Below are 15980 nucleotides of genomic sequence, written 5' to 3' on the forward strand. Positions count from 1 at the left end.
CAGAAAAGACAGTGAAGCAGAGCATTTGAAGTGGGGCAGAGGAGATTTGTGTGCTTGATGGAGAAGCTCTGTCTGGGTTTCCTGAGGATGTGAATGCCTCACTCAGTGCATCACTCACTCTGCATCAACCATGGAAGGATTTAGGATTACCGGGGCCCAGGAAGTTCTACCATGTAGGGCAGAGAATCCAGCTCTTGGGGTTTCCTGTTACATGAGAAAAGGGGGCAGAAAAGGGACCTTTGTCTTAATTTTTATGCTTATACCATAAAGCACTTGGATTAAAATCTTAATGTGTCCAGAATTGGCTTATTTCCAGTATATTTATTTATTGCTTTTGTGCCTGATTTATGTATGGTCATTACATAAGGATTCATAAACATAAGGATTCATAAACATCTCATTTCTGACTGGATGTTTTTCTTGGTCTTTTAGTGGGCGAGAAATTTATTTGGTATAAATGCTAGAGCAACCACTGAAGTAATGTTCAGTCTGTATAATACAAATTAAGGTGTTGAAACATAGTAGAAGTATTTTTGCACTAAGAACGTTACTGTACAAATAATGAAAATCCAGGAAAATACTTGCCCCTCTGAATATTATTTGACAAGAGTTGTAGGATTTTGAGACAGAATAGGTGTTGTGTCGGTTCCTGCTCTATATCACTATGGGTTTATGAGTGTAAGTGCACCGAAATGCAGAGCTCCGAGTGCGAAGGGCCTGGCAGAGGGGCTGCAGAGCCTGAGCAAGGCTCAGCTCTGGCTGCGACTTCAGGGAGCGCGGCCGCCGCTGCGGCTTGGCCCCGGCCCCTGTCCCGGACTCAGCCCCGGTCCCTGTCCCGGACTCAGCCCCGGCCCCTGTCCCGAGCTCGGCCCCAGCCCCTGTCCCGGATGCGGCCCCAGCCCCGGCCCCTGTCCCGGGCTCAGCCCCTGTCCCGGCCCCTGTCCCGGGCTCAGCCCCTATCCCCAGGCTCATACTCTTCCCCGGGATTCAGCTCCCGCGGTGCCCTGCAGTGGCTTACGGTAAAGCAGATACAGCTTGGTCCCAAAGTGCAGCACATGCACATGGGGCTCTCTGAACTGCACTGCAAAAACCTTTCAGAAAATCAAAAGATTTGATAATAATGGTCAGAAGGAGTAACCATTTATTTATTACTGAGTTTCTGTTAAATGAGACTGGACATCTCTATTTCACAGAACATCTTTCAGTCAAGAAAATGTAGTACTGAAATGAGCTCAGACTGAGAACAAGAGAGGAGGAAAATATCTCTTACAGAAAGACTCAAGCAATGTTGAATGCAGTTACTGAAAGGTTGTAAACGGATCATTTTCAACAGCAGTGGTAAAGGCCAATTGTTGCAAATACGTATTTTGACCAATTTCCTTGTATCTCTCAACCAAACATTTCCCACAATTGTTGTGGGGTATGTATTTTAGTCAATGAGGTTTTGGATGATTGTGTAAAAATACAAGTTAAAGAAAGTTAAGATTAGAGTTTGACAATAAACAAGAAAAAGGAAAATAGTAAGTTTTATTAAAATCAGATGATGTGGTCTTTCTTTTTTTTAATTGAAAGTATTTGTTGCTGCTGATAATAAATGAAAACTAGTTACTAAAACCATTTAGCATGATGATACATTGTAGAAAGCCTACTGTTAATTTTTCCAGGTAATTTCATGTTCCTGTTGACTGTCTACAGACCATTTTCACAATATCTAGATGTGCTTCTATATGTGATGGTGTCAAACCGGTGTGTTCCACAAGAACTAAGGAAACAGTGGCAAAATTAACACAGACTTTTATCTTGAAGTCTACGTGTGTTGCGTTTCTCTGGTTTAGAGTTGAAATTCAGTATTTGTAAGTAATTACCCTAAAATATAAGACTTTTTTTCCCTTCTTTTTACAAGTGTCTAAAGTAAAAAGCATTAAAAACAGTTTTAAGGATATACAATATATTCATGGATAATTTCCTTTAAAAACAAAAATTAAAAAAAAATCAGTGACTTCAAAGTAATTTTTCTATACAGATCAAGTTTGCTGTCAGTACCATACACATTTTCAAAACATTTATCAGCCTTATCCCCAAATAACACTCCAGTGAAACCTTCATGCAGTGATAATACTGGGTTATTGTGGTCAGTGGGGAGCTGGAGTTTTTGGGCTCTTGGATCTTAATTTTGTTTGACTCTTATTAGAAGAGTCTCGAACAACAGATGTTAGCAGTTGTTTCACAAAATTGCAAGAATAATTTTTTCTTAATATATTTGACTGAATCTTACACTGACCCTGGATTATTTTTATGGAAGGCACAGTAAGATGAAATGTGAAACTTTTAGGCTGATAGTGAGTTATTGACTACCAAATCTTCCATTGCAGGTAATTAACAATGAATATAAAATAAAAATAATGAAATGCAGATCTAAAGTGCACTTTAGAGGCAAAGTATTTAAAGGTAAACTGACAGTAGTATGAATCAATGTGACAATCTTTGAACCACAGACAGTATACATAAAAATATGTTAAGCAAGAACTAAAAAAAAACCCCAAATTTAAAAAAATGGTTTAGAGCCAACTGGGTTTTGTTTGTTTGTTTTAATGTACAAGACAGTGGTTTTTTACTTTTTGCATTTTGATGGTTTGATATTAAGCAAAATGAAGTGTTTTCTACTCTAGACCAGTTGTCAGGAAATTGGCTTAACTTCTTACTGCAGCCTAAAGATTTCTTAATCGATTTGTTAATGTGCACGAAATACTGCTGGTGGGATTCTGCAGACAGGTTTTAACTTCCAGTATTCCACAATGACTAATGAAATATCCTGCAATGATTCCTTACAATTTTGCTTTCATTTTATATTAAGAAATGTGTTGTTTTAAATTAGGAAAATTTAAAAAAAATTTTAAAAATTTGTACTGTCTTTAACTTCAAGTTTCAAGTAGCCTCACTCTTCCTTTTCATGGCTTTTAATTCAATTAATTCAGTTTTGAATGTTCTTATCCCATATACTATACATTTTGTTAACATGAACCACCCCCCCCCAAAATTCTTGGTTAATTCCTTTGATTCAAATGCAAGGCTGCTAATAAAATGCAGTAAGAAATGTTTCTCTGCCCGTTGCTGTTGCTGTAACATGTATGCTGATGTAAAGCAGAAACTGAACAAAGTCACAATTTTCCTGAGATTAGAGGTAGCCAGGCTGGCTGTCTCCCTGCTTCCAGCTCCGGGCCACCCCCACGCCGCAGTTTAGATATTATTTGCTCTTTCGGGTCTCAGATTACGAGAGCAATTGATCTGCGTGACCTATTTTAGAAACTTTCACGTTTGCTGGGGAAACCTAAACCAAATGTATCCCCTCAAGAGACAAATCATCTGCAAAGCGGCCCGGCTGACGCGTGGAGGCAGCCAGCGTGTCCCTGCGTCAATGCTGGGGGCACAGCTCCATCTCACGGCGCGCTGCGAACTCGCACCAAAGCCTTCCAAGAACAATCCTCACGCCAGTAAATACAATTTAATTGGTTTTATCTCTGTTACATTTATTTCACTGTACTTGAAGGTACCAGTTCAGAAATGTAGAATCCAAGTAACAGTACTTTAAAAACAAAAATCTTGTCAGTTCTTAGCAACATCCAGCAAAAGCCTGTGTTGATTCAATGGGCTGACAGTGCTTAAAATATAACTTGGAACCTGGCCCATCCTGTGTTGTGTTTTTAAAAAGTTCATCTATCTAGCCAAAGGTAGTTTGTACTGAAAAAGTTGTCTATAGGAGTAATTTCTGCATCAAAACGTTTCTAACTAGTTTTCAACTGTAATAGTTTAGGTAAGAGCTGAAGCTCTTATTTAAAAAATTATTTAATATAAATTTTGCTTCCATTTATAGTGTGTATTCTGTTTGGGTTTTTACTCCAGACTTCTGAAAACACTTACCTTCATTACATGCGCTAACCATGGAAAATTTCCTTTTTCTCTTTTTTTTTTTTTTAATATGACTTAGACATTGGAAAAACAAGTTTATGTTGTTACACTAATTACTGTATCTCCTCCTAGTACTGAAACTGTACTTCTTTTGGTCAGAAACATGCAGTTCCTGTTCATAAGTTGATGCTTTACTGAAATTCTGAATTTTTCTTGAAATAGGCAATGGGTTTGTTTGGCTTAACTATATGTTTGGAATTAAAAACAGGATAGGTGCCTAGATATCAATATAGCAATCTTAAATTTTACACTTCTTGCCAAGGGCCTTGTAGAATATAGTCACCTTTTTATGAATCTGTAGATGGAATCTATTTAGGTAAGATGTTGGAGATGTTTTTCAAACATATTGGGAAATTAAATGTAAAATTTTGTTTAGGGTTTTCTTCCCCCCTGTTTTAAGGGATAGTATGGCACTATAATCAGCAGTGCTCGGTAGTTCTGCTGAATCAACGGTAAATACCACTCTCACAACTTCTACAAAAGCCTTTCTATTGTATTTTGGTTTTAAGTAATTTTTAAAATTTTTTTTAACAAAGTACAGCTTTTAAAAAAATCAGAGTGGCAATACAGTGCGAAGTGTAACAGTCAATTTTATATGGTAGGAAATAGTTGGGCATTGTTCTGATGGAAGAGTAAATTTGATAAAACGCTATATTTGTTCAATGAAAATGACTATTCAGCATGGTTGAATTCTCTCTACAATATGTCACGGGAACCTACTCCAATCATTTTAATCGTAAACAATGCTGCTGCTTCTTGCAGTGGGTTAAACGCATGCAAATTGGACCCTACTGTTTCATGGGTGATCAATTCTTTGTTGGGAGTGGAAAGCAATGCTGTATGTATTGCTAAGAGACTGAAGGAAGTGTAGTCAGCGTCTTGCTCTAAAGCTTCTGTGTCTGCTCTAGATGCTGCTTTGGAGGCACTGCTTTCCTGTTTCTTATCTTTTTAAATAACTTAGCCTGCTCTGAAATCATTAGAAAAATCTCTAAACAGAGGAACATCTACCATTTCTAGTGCAGACCCCAAGTATAAATAGAGCTATGCATGCCACCTGTGGTAGCAGATGGCAGCCATTCACAGTTTCCTTTTGTGTCAGACCTGCATTAGATGCAATAGTTGCTTTTATGCTTTAATAAGAGTTGTTTGAAAAATCTCAATTGCCAACAAAACATAGATATATGTGTTAAAGAGGTAGTTTAGTGAGGATCAAGTGGTAGCTGGAACCTAAAGTAACTTTTAAAAAGTTACGTTACAGGCTTTAATGTGAATTTATAGTGTTTTTCACTTGGATGATGTTGATGCTTTTGTTTGTCACATAGTGGCAAACTGCTGCTGCTTCACTGTGTTTTCGTGATTAGAACTGCAGTTTGGAGTTTTTAAATAACATCTGGAGCCTCCAGATTCAGTAACCGAGCTTAGGAGGTTATCATGTTGAATTTTTTAGGTTGTAATTAAATATACCTTATCCATTCATGGCAGATGCATCTTGTAGGAAGTTCTCTACTGGTGCTATTCAGCTCCTGCCCTCCCTTGTACTGGTACAGGTATTTGTGGAGCTGAAATGAAAGAAACCAATTCTTTCCAGAGGAGTAATTAAAAAAAAAAAAAAAAGTAATTTCAATGTTTTGGGGTGTGATATTGACCCTCAAGGGAGTTTCAGTGGGAATGGGAAGAGAAGAGGAGAGCCTGGAGTTTCATAAGTAGTCTTCATTGCTAGAAGGAACATAACCCACCATATTCTGGTAGTGCACAGAAGTTCAAGAAGATGCTATTGCTCTAGTGATATAACTGGTGTTCACAATATTGTGAGGAAAGGTATTTTATTCCCTGATTCATTTAGAAATGTCAGTTATCAGGAAATTCAGCAGTGTTTTTCCCTGTAAGATAAGTTTAGTTGTTATGTAGTGCAAGAAGGAGTGCTGCAACTATGAAGGGCTTTTCTCTAAGCCCTTCTGTCTCTGTGGGGGTGGGGGGGAAGGAAGGAAATAATTTCTTTATTTCAGGGTTGAAGGAAAGGCTTATTTCTCTGCTGCAAACTTTGGGAGAAAAAGGAAGTAAATTTCCAGATGCAAAGAATGAGAATCATGATGAGAGGCCAATACTCAGATGTGTTTGTGCTTCTTCAAATTGCTCTCATCTATCCTTTTGACACCTGTGTCAAGTGGTGGTAAAAATGTTTTGAAAGCAGGCATGTAGAGCAAATTGTAAGTTGCAGTTATGATGGATGAGTAAATGGAGTGGAAAAATGGGTGTGCTGAAATGCAAGTGGGATTTAAAATTCTACTAGATCTATTTGAAAGATTAATTTAGAGAAGATACAAAAATTTATCCCAGAGGCAGTGGAAAGCAGGGTGAGAAAGACTGGCCAAGAAAACTGTTGCGAGAAGGGAAGACTTTTTTTACAGAGATAAAGTTAGTTTTGGCCGAGTTCACAATGAGTTGCTACTGGTATTAAAACCCTCCTAAAGTTAAAATATTCTTCAGCTGTTTTAATAAAAAGAAAATCAGCAAAAAGTGTGGATTTGTCATGTAATTGGAGTATAAATGAGGAATGGTTTAGTCATGGACTCTAGGGAAAATTAATAAGGAAAAAAACATAGACCAGTGGAGCAAGATATATACTGGGATATAGAAAAATTAGTAGAAAAAAAAGGTGTTTCCAGCAGAAATAGTTACCAAGTAACCAACACCAGTGAATTCCTTTCTAGTCATTTGCATTGGAAATGGATGGATACAAACTGGAACAAATGCAGAGGGAAGCTGTGAGTTCTGTGACTTCAGAACTGGTTTGTGAGAAGGAAATAAAAGCTTGGGGTTATTTGTCCGGGCTACAAGAGTCGGAGATAGATAGATAGATAGATAGATAGATAGATAGATAGATAGATAGATAGATAGATAGATGGATGGATGGATGGATGATAGAAGGAATTACTGACAGTAAAATCAAACACACATGCAGGGAAACAGAACTTTTAAGGGAAAGGACCATTCTGAAGCAAGAAGAGATGTATAGAAGTTGGTAATCGGTAAACCTGGAAATTAGACAATAATTTGACAGTAAAAAGAGCAATAGGGTTGTAATAAAGCCACTCAGTTTTGATAGGGAGAAGCTTTATTCCCTTTAGGCTGAAGCTTGATAACTTTGTAAAGAGTGTATGGTGGGCCTTTGATAACACCAGAATAATTGCAAGTTGATGACCCTGGAGATATCTTCAGGATTTATCTTTGTATAATGTGAGATATTTTGTATCTATAAAAATTCGTGCATCATACAGAAAACCAATCAATTTTGTAAAATAAAATTAGCATTCCCTCCCTTTAATACTAGTGAGACCTTCTTTTTAATAAAAACAATAATTTTGTTCATATGGTTATGACAAATTGAATTCAAAAGTATGCCAGTAGTACATGGTAACAAAAGGAGAAAGAAATATCTGCAGTGCAGCATTGCAGAAGATGCTGTTAGAATTTGAGGGAAATGAAAACAAGAAGTCTCACTTCTGATGCAAATCTTGGGAACTAAGAGCTTGATGTGAGTATGGGCATAATGGTGTCATTCTAAATTCATGAAAATAGCTTTACAAATGAAGGAGAGGCAAAGTGGGGTCAGTGCAATTCAAACACATGATGACAATTTTAGCCTAAATAGAATGCTCTTTGTGACTAGATGAATTAATTACTGTAAGACAGTGCTCTTGCTTGTCATTCTGATTCTTTCTGCTTGTTAATCACTCCTAAATTGTAACTATTGCAGTAATATGAAGATTTATTGCTCACAAAATTTTACTTATCTGTATTCTAGTTTAGTGTTTTCTCGTGCATTAATGTAAATGTTTTGGAACGTTTCTTATTTTACATTTGTTTTGTCCTCTGTAGTACTTTCTCTCTGCCTATTAAGTATTATTGTTTCACTGGAACACTGTATTAACTGTTTTAAATGTTTTGATTTCATAGTCAAGCTTGATTTATCTATTGAGCAAATTTGATGACATACCAAGTCTGAGCTGAGAAAGAGATTACTGTACAAATAATAAGTTCAAGTGGTGATGAGAAGGAACATCTGTTGAATGGTTTAGCTTGCTCTTTGTGCCTCATTGGTCTTGTAGCAATTGCAGTATTTCCCTTCTTGCTGCGTATAATGGTGCTAACATACTTGGGGAAACTGCTGAAGGTACTGACAAAACTCAGTTTGCTATGAATTGGGATAAAATTTCCTGTGATAATCACACAAAAAACTTGAGACATGAAAACTAGGAAAATCCTTTTCCAATATGATGAATTATAGTAAAACTGAAACAGAGCAAATAATAATAATAGGGAAATGGAGGCTTATTTATTTATACAAGGAAACACTTATCTTGAATTGTATAAATTACTGTGGTCTTACTAAGTATATTTTTTCCTTGCACTTTTTTTTCAAAGAGTTGCTTTTGAAAAAAAAATAATTGGGGGAATTGGTCTTCTATTTATCCAAACTATTCTGTGTTCTTTCTCTGTGTTTTTTTCTGTTTGTTAAATTGCAAAGATCATTTGCATGAAAATGGGATTTTAAGACTAGAACAGTTTCTGATACTTTTTCCCAGATCCATGGAGTAAACTGTATTTATTGTAAACGAAAACAACTTTTGTTTTGTAAAATGCCTTGCATGCTTTGTTTACACTGAATTATTAATTAATATTTGAGAATATAATTTTAATAGTTGCCTCAGAAAATATATACTGGTAATGTATAGAATTTTCCTCCCTTTTCCTACTCCCCATCAAGTTTTCTCATTTCTTTGGTGAATTAAGCTACACTTCTGTAGTTCCTCCATTCTCTAAAATAAGCAGCATCTTATGCTACACCAATTTTTTAAAATTAGACTGAAGTTTTCAAAAGTTGTTTCAGATTTTTTTTTTTTTTTTTGCTTTCCAAAAGATCTTTGTAAAGATTTCTTAAAAAAGAAAATAAAGTGATTTATAGTAAAAGTTATGCAGAGTGAGGTGGAAATTCAGAAGTAGAAATTAGATTGGGATGCATGATCTGGCAAAGCTTACTAATGATTATCAGATAGTAGAGAAACTACTTTAGTTTGGGCACAAACTGGTCACTGTATTAGGGCAAAAGTAGAAGGGGAGGGTCAGATCCTTGCCATACAAGTTTTGCTAGCTGGACTTGAATATGTATATCTGATCAGTAAAGACTTGAAAAATTTCTTGTGCGGTCTTCCAAAATGAATTTATTTCCAAAGCGTACATTAAATTATGGAATAATTAAATTCTGGATTGAAAATTTTGATAATGTTTTGTGTTACCATGTTAAATATTTTTAATGTTTAATATTGTAATTATATTTACTGTTTAGTTTATTTTCTTTGGGAAGAAGACACTTATTTTTACTGCTGTTCTCCAAGCTAGACCTTCATACAACAGATTTTTTTAGATTATTTTTATGTATTGACTGCTTGGAAAACGTGAAAATACTAGTATAAAAGAGTAAATTTTATTATTCTATTTAGTTGTAGAATAAGAAATTTATGAATTCATGTTTGAAGTGTGAAATACTGAAATTCAAATATAAAATAATCTGAAATTTAATTATGATTTCTGTTCATTTAGATTTCTCATATTGGAAAGCTGAAAGATTTTCTTCTACAACACAGAAAGGATTACATTAATGCTTACAGGTAAGTGTGTGCTGTGTTTAAATGGGTTTATCTAATACTTATTTATTTATCTTAATGCTTATAAAGTGAACAGATTTAAAACCTATAGGCATAATAACTAAAGCCAAACCAATTGTTACTAATTAGCTTACTGTAAACCACTACAAGATGGAACAATAGTTCTGTCACAAGAAAACAGGGCTCCTGAATAAAATGAGGCTCAGAATGTGAAGATGATTCAAAACTGCTCTATCTGTTTACTCGTTGGCAACTTTAGTAGTAGGATTTTTAGAAGATTAAAATACAAATTTGCAAGTTTGTAAGAAAAACGTAGTGTCTTCTGGTCTGCAGATACTAAGTCAAATTATTTGGATCATAAGATCCAAATGTTAGTGCAGCCTGTATTTGGGTTAACTGCGTACAAATCAATGTAGCATTTGGGGAAGGGAACATTTGCTCTGTAGTGCTACTTTGTTACATACAAACTAGGTGAATCAGCCCTGAGTGCATTCCAGTTCGGACACTGCTCTGACTAAAGCAGAGCTGTTGCTTCAATCAAGGTAGATAAAATGCAGCCTAAAATCACTTTGTGTTAAAAGCTTCCTAGATACCAAATAGAAGTGCTGTCTATTCCAGACAGATATCCTTTCCCAGGAAAAGACAATAAGAATAGATGAGCCGTCTGCTATTCCTTAGGCTCAGTCCATATAGGAGAAACAGTTTTTCTGAGAAACAACTCTAGTCCTGAAAGGGTCTGTCACAGTAACAGCAATACTACCTCATCAGCGGAGTCAAAGTGTGTTCTGAGTAAGTTATCAGAAGACCTCTGGAACCCTTTTTTGTCTCCACAAGAATTTAAAAGCTGTATTTTGTTATTTTAAGAACAAAACAAAAAAGGAAGATGCCCTCTTTTATAAGTGAGAGGCTGTGGGAGCTATTCAGTCAGTGCTGGTGAAAATGCTGCTCAGGGTGTGCACAGTTCTGTGTGTGAGGTGGGTCAGGGATGTTTTTTCCAAGGAGCAAGCAGAAGTAGTGCTCAGCTCCATGTTATGACTGGCTCTCTGCTTTTCAATGCCTGTACGAATAGGGCATGAGCAACACTAGGTGGAGCCAGCAATTTAATACTGACAAACCTGCATGTACTGTATGAAATCTTCATGTGCATGCAGTGGTTGAGAAACTGCAAATAATTCCAGTAAAAGCAGTCAGTAGTGGTTAAATTTTGGGTAGTGTTGGTATTTTATTAACAATAGTGTGCATAAAATGGAAGTGGTTAGAGTAAAAATGTGTCCAGGTAATTTTGATTCCCAGTTTTTAATGTTCTCTTTGTCAACAAGTTATCATGGTAATTCTCAGTGCTTTCCACCTTCCTCTCCCCACACTCAAGTCTTCATTTAAGGCGAGGAGAGAAGTGTCATTTACTTTATTAAACCATAAAATAATCCTGCAGGTAACATCTGTGATTGCAGTTGATTCTGTTCCTAGTGGTCAAACATAAATGGCTTATGTTTAATTTGACGTACAAATGTCAAATTCCATGGTAGATTACTTGTGCTGTTCTACTTCATGGATACAAAGAGCATCATAGCATCCATGCTGTCAGTCTTGTAGTCTAAGCAAATGCCTCACACACTCAAGACAGCAGTTTTAACAAATCTTCAATACCCAGGTAATGGGGACAGTTTTTGAACTATTTAATACTGAGAGGCTGGGCTGAAACTTACGTAGGAGATGTCAAATTTCATGAACAAAATTACTACTCTGTATTTGTCAGTCCTGCTGTTTGTTTTCCCATCTATAGCACAGTGTGTTGGTGTAATTGAGCTTTTGAGTTACCAAGTTGTATTATTGTGTGCCTTTTAAAACTTCATTATGTGTTACAACCAGGTTCTTGATTGCTTCTTTGACCTTACCTTTGAAAACTATGAATTCTTTAATAATGGAGTTTTTATTTTTGGCATACATGAAATATCCTGCTACAGAGGGTATGTCTTTAATTCATTTTTAGAGGAAAATTTTTAGCAATGAGAAAGTCAGTTGGAAGAGTGGTTATTTGAAACTAAGGCCCTGACCTATTTTATCAAACTTTAACTACTTAACTGAAATACCTAAAGTGACTTAGTAATTGCATATTCATTTTCTTTCTTCTTGGTTTGGCTATTACCTGCAAAATAGCTAAGTGGCAAAAAACGTGAAATTCTTGATGTAGTGATCTAAGCTTGCTGGCTTACAGGCCACTGCACCTTTGTCCTCTCCTGTTTATTAGGATTTATTTCCTTTCTCTTAGATGTAGGGTTTTTGCCTTCTGTGATAAGGGATTTTTTGTCATTGTTTTAACCCCAGCTGGCAGCTCTGCCCGACAGAGCCACTCGCTCAGTGCCCCCATAGTGGGACTGGGGAGAGAATCAAAAGAGTAAAAGTGAGGAAAATCATGAGTTGAGATAAAGGCAGTTTAATAGTGAAAGAAAAAGCCACATACCCAAGCAAAGCAAGGAATTTATTCACCATGGGCAGGCAGGTATTGAGCCAAGGAAAGCAGGGCTCCATCACACGTAACAGTGACTTGGGAAGACAAATGCCGTCACTCCCAATGTCACCCCCTCTTCCTCTTTTCTTTCCCCAGCTGTATGTGCTGAGCATGAAGCCATATGATCTGGGATATCATATGATCTGGAATATCCCTGTGGTCAGTTGGGGCCAGCTGCTCTGGCTGTGTCCCCTCCCAGTTCCTTGTGCACCCGAGCTTCCTCACTGGTGGGGTGGGATGCAGAGCAGGAAAGGCCTTGGCTCTATGTAAGCACTGCCCATCAATAACAAAAACATCCCTAAGTTATCAGCACTGTTTCCATCACAAATCCAAAACACAAACACTGTACTTGCTGCTGTGTTGGGAAGGATGAAAGTTTGACAAGAAAGTCTCACAGATATGTATGCTTAGCAGAAAGATTTTTGAATGTAGAGTCTGATGAAGGAATAGAGGTGAAGCAAGTTTTGATATAGAAGAAAAAAATTGCTGAGCCAGTCTTACTGGATAACCAAGAAGGCAAAGGGCATGTTAGTTAGAAGGGGTTTTTATGACAGAGCAAAGGATAAACCCACCTCAAACAAGATGTTTTTACCGAGCAGAAAGATAGCACGGGCAAACAAGTCAGCAAAATGTTGCAAGTAGAAAAAGTGTCTCAGAATTTTCCACTGCAAGAAAATTGAATAACAACTTCTAGCTTAAACTGTAATGTACTAACTTTTAGTGATTGGAGAATAGTAACCTGAATATGGTAATAATAGTAGTTATGATAGGCTATCGACAATGGTTAAGGTATAGATTGGTTCTATTATATTAAGATGCTAAGCAAAGAAAAGTAGTATATAATGCAATGTAACCAAAACCTAAGGGTCTCCAGGCCTGCCTGCAGCTGGAGCTGACAGCTGTAGGCACGGGCTCTGTCGCCCACGACCCTGGACTGCTGTAACCTCGCGGATGGAATAAACTGCATTTTGGAGAGCCACCTGGAGTCCCACATCCCTCATTTCAGCTCTTACACTGCTGGGAAGAAAGTTAATTCTATCCCAAGCAAAACCAGTGCACACTAGTTGATCACTCTTCCTGAAAAAGGTGGAGGCAGGGACTTCTGAGTCCTGAAGCTGTTAACAAGATAGGGGCACTTTAAAATTTTTTCTTATTAAGCAATAACTCCTTTCAGATGAGGATTTCAGATGAGGTCCCATTTTTAGTATATTGAGTGCTATACGTTCTGCATTATTCCTCTCAGTCCATTTGCTATAATGCTTTCCTACACTGCTTTTTACACTGGAGAGGTAGGAGAGATCCCATCTTCAGTCTTTGGTAACTTGTCTGATGTCTTATCTATGAACAACTTTTGCCTTTGCTTTTCATCACGAGCTCCTTCATGTTTTTGATCACTGAACCACGAAGACAATTCATATGTTTGTGTTAAATATACTTACAGGAACTATCTGTAGTGCCCTAACACCTGGAAATTTGAAATAATCCTCTTGGGATTCCTTCACAGCCTTCAGTTTTTCTGAATCATCTTTCAAGGTTTAGGCAGTTTATTGACCAGTCATTATTCCTAGTGTTTTAATGAGACACTGGAAAGGAATTGAGAGAATTCTAGATTTTTTTTTTTTCACAGAACACCACATACTTAAAAGAAAAATACTTGAGAGAAGAGCTTTCCATCTGGGATTTTTAGACATCTAATTAATTGTGTTTTGCAACTGCAGAGATACTTATGTAGTTGATCAGTGTAGTGTAGATGACTTCTGAAGAGAAATGTCACTTTTTCCATCAGAAAGGCTGCATGGGTGGCTTTTGATGTATCTTCATTACATGCTTCTGTAGTCCTTCTGTGCAGTTAAGTATTTGAGCATTTGTTGTTAATTGCAAATAATACACCTGAAAAAATTATTAACAAATTATCTTTCTGTCTTAAAAAATAGTTAGTGCCCAATAATTATGCCTCCTGCCCTAGCATTTATCTGTCTTAAGCATTTCTCTATCTCAAGGCAATAAATCAGTTACATCATTTGCCACTTAATAGAAAATCATTGAATGCTTATACAGTGTTTTGTGGAGAGTGTTTCCTTGTATTTAACAATAAAAGAAGCAGCCATTAAAGGACTCTAAAAATAGTGTTTTACTGACTCCTGTACAGTGCCAGGCTGCATTCTTTTCTTGACTTAGTCACATTTTTACAAGAAGCAAGGCTTGTTTTGTTGTACTGAAGTAGTAAAACATGTAGATGATCTGTAAATACTTTCTTCCTGGAGGAGTATATTTTTCTGTTTTCTGGGGTATTATTTTCAAGTTATTTTTTTTTATATATATTTTTTTTTTAAATTACATTAAATTAATATATCACATTTCAGAAATAATAATTTTTCATAGTAGCACTCTGGAATATCCCAGCAATATTTTACAAAACTGAAGATGCTAATTCAGGTATGCCTATATTGCTATTGTGGTAGCTGAGGTTTACACACAGAATTAAAAAGCCTATTTAAAAAATGTTGTAGAATGTTTTGTCATTTGAGTCAAGGACCTTTTAGCTTGGATTTATGTCAAACAGCATTTGGATGGAAAAAGGCAGTAAATGAAAATGCATAAAACTTAATTAAGAAATCAGCAATTTAAACTATACTAGATGCCCAAAGGGAAGAATGTGACTGCTGTATTTGCAACTAAGCTTATCCATACTCATCTGGGCACCTAGCACGTGGCTAGCATTTCTGTATGGATTTGCTAGCCATATCTGCAGGTGGTAAGTTGGGCAAATCTCTACTATTTTCCAACTGATTCGTTTCTGCTTATTACTTCTCTCTCTTTTGTAATACACTGTTGGAGGAAATTCAGATTTTTCTTCTTGTTATGTTACCTTTACTGGATTAGTAACCAGAAGATATTTTATGTAGCAGCAGAATTGCTAATTCCAAAAGCTAATATAACATCAGCTTTGCTTCCTTGTGCTTTGCCAGCAAAATAGAATCACAGAAATATTAGGCTGGAAAGACCATGGCTGAAACATCCAAAAAGAGAATGACTAGTGTTTTGCTTGCTTTTAAATATTACATTCAGTGAAGATTTCATATTCTTCTTCTGCTTTTTCCTGTTTACACATCCTTGTTACTAGAATAATGTGTCCCATTGTAATGATGACATTTTATGCAACAGTATGTTGTTGTTGTGTTTGGTTTATGATCCAGTATGATCCCAGATGACTTTCTGAAGAACTGTTTCCTAATCAGGTGTTTCCCTTTCTCTGTGGGTTCAGATAATTGTTCTTGCTGCAGCAAAGAGCTTCTGACTATTCCTTATTCAAATTCTTCATGTCATTTCTCCAGGCAATAATTGTTTTGAATTGAATTCTTGTTCTCTTGATAACAGTTTTAATTTGCTTAACTGTATGCCTCTGAAAGTTTAGTAAGTATATATTCCATTCTGCTGAGTTATTAATGAAAGTATTAAATAGCATCAGATTAAGGACAAAATCCTGTGAAACACCACTCAGTGTTTCCCTCTGTTTTGGTGTATAACTACCCCCAAGTTCAACTTTGCAGTTTCAAATTCATATGGTGCTTATTTCTTCTAACTCATTTATTCACTGGTGAGAATGTTATGTGAGATAACAAGAGCCACGCCAAAATATAGCAATGATTGCTTTTCATCCATCCATAAGACCTGTTACTGCATCCCAGCAGTAAATCACACTGCTTATGATGTACTACTGCTACATCTTGGGTTCTGTTAATCTTTTTGTTCTTTCCTAAGTGCTTAAATATTACTTACTTATTTATTCCTGTGCTTGTCTAGACTGAATGGTCTACAAGTCTTCTGCATTTCTTTTT

At 36.4% G+C, this 15980-nt stretch overlaps 1 protein-coding gene across 3 annotated transcripts in view; it reads left to right on the plus strand.

The window, feature by feature from the left end:
* STX18 (syntaxin 18) overlaps positions 1-15980 on the plus strand; it is a 61633-nt gene that overhangs the window by 24006 nt on the left and 21647 nt on the right. For 2 of the 3 annotated variants that reach the window (XM_084204674.1, XM_084204672.1), the window contains exon 2: positions 9568-9635. In XM_084204674.1, the coding sequence (XP_084060800.1) occupies positions 9568-9635 (68 nt within the window). Of the gene's footprint in view, positions 1-9567; positions 9636-15980 lie in introns of those variants that run through there. The other variant, XM_084204673.1, reaches the window with a different exon arrangement.

This window comes from Fringilla coelebs (assembly GCF_963513975.1).
Source record: "Fringilla coelebs genome assembly, chromosome: 4".
Lineage (NCBI taxonomy): Eukaryota > Metazoa > Chordata > Aves > Passeriformes > Fringillidae > Fringilla > Fringilla coelebs.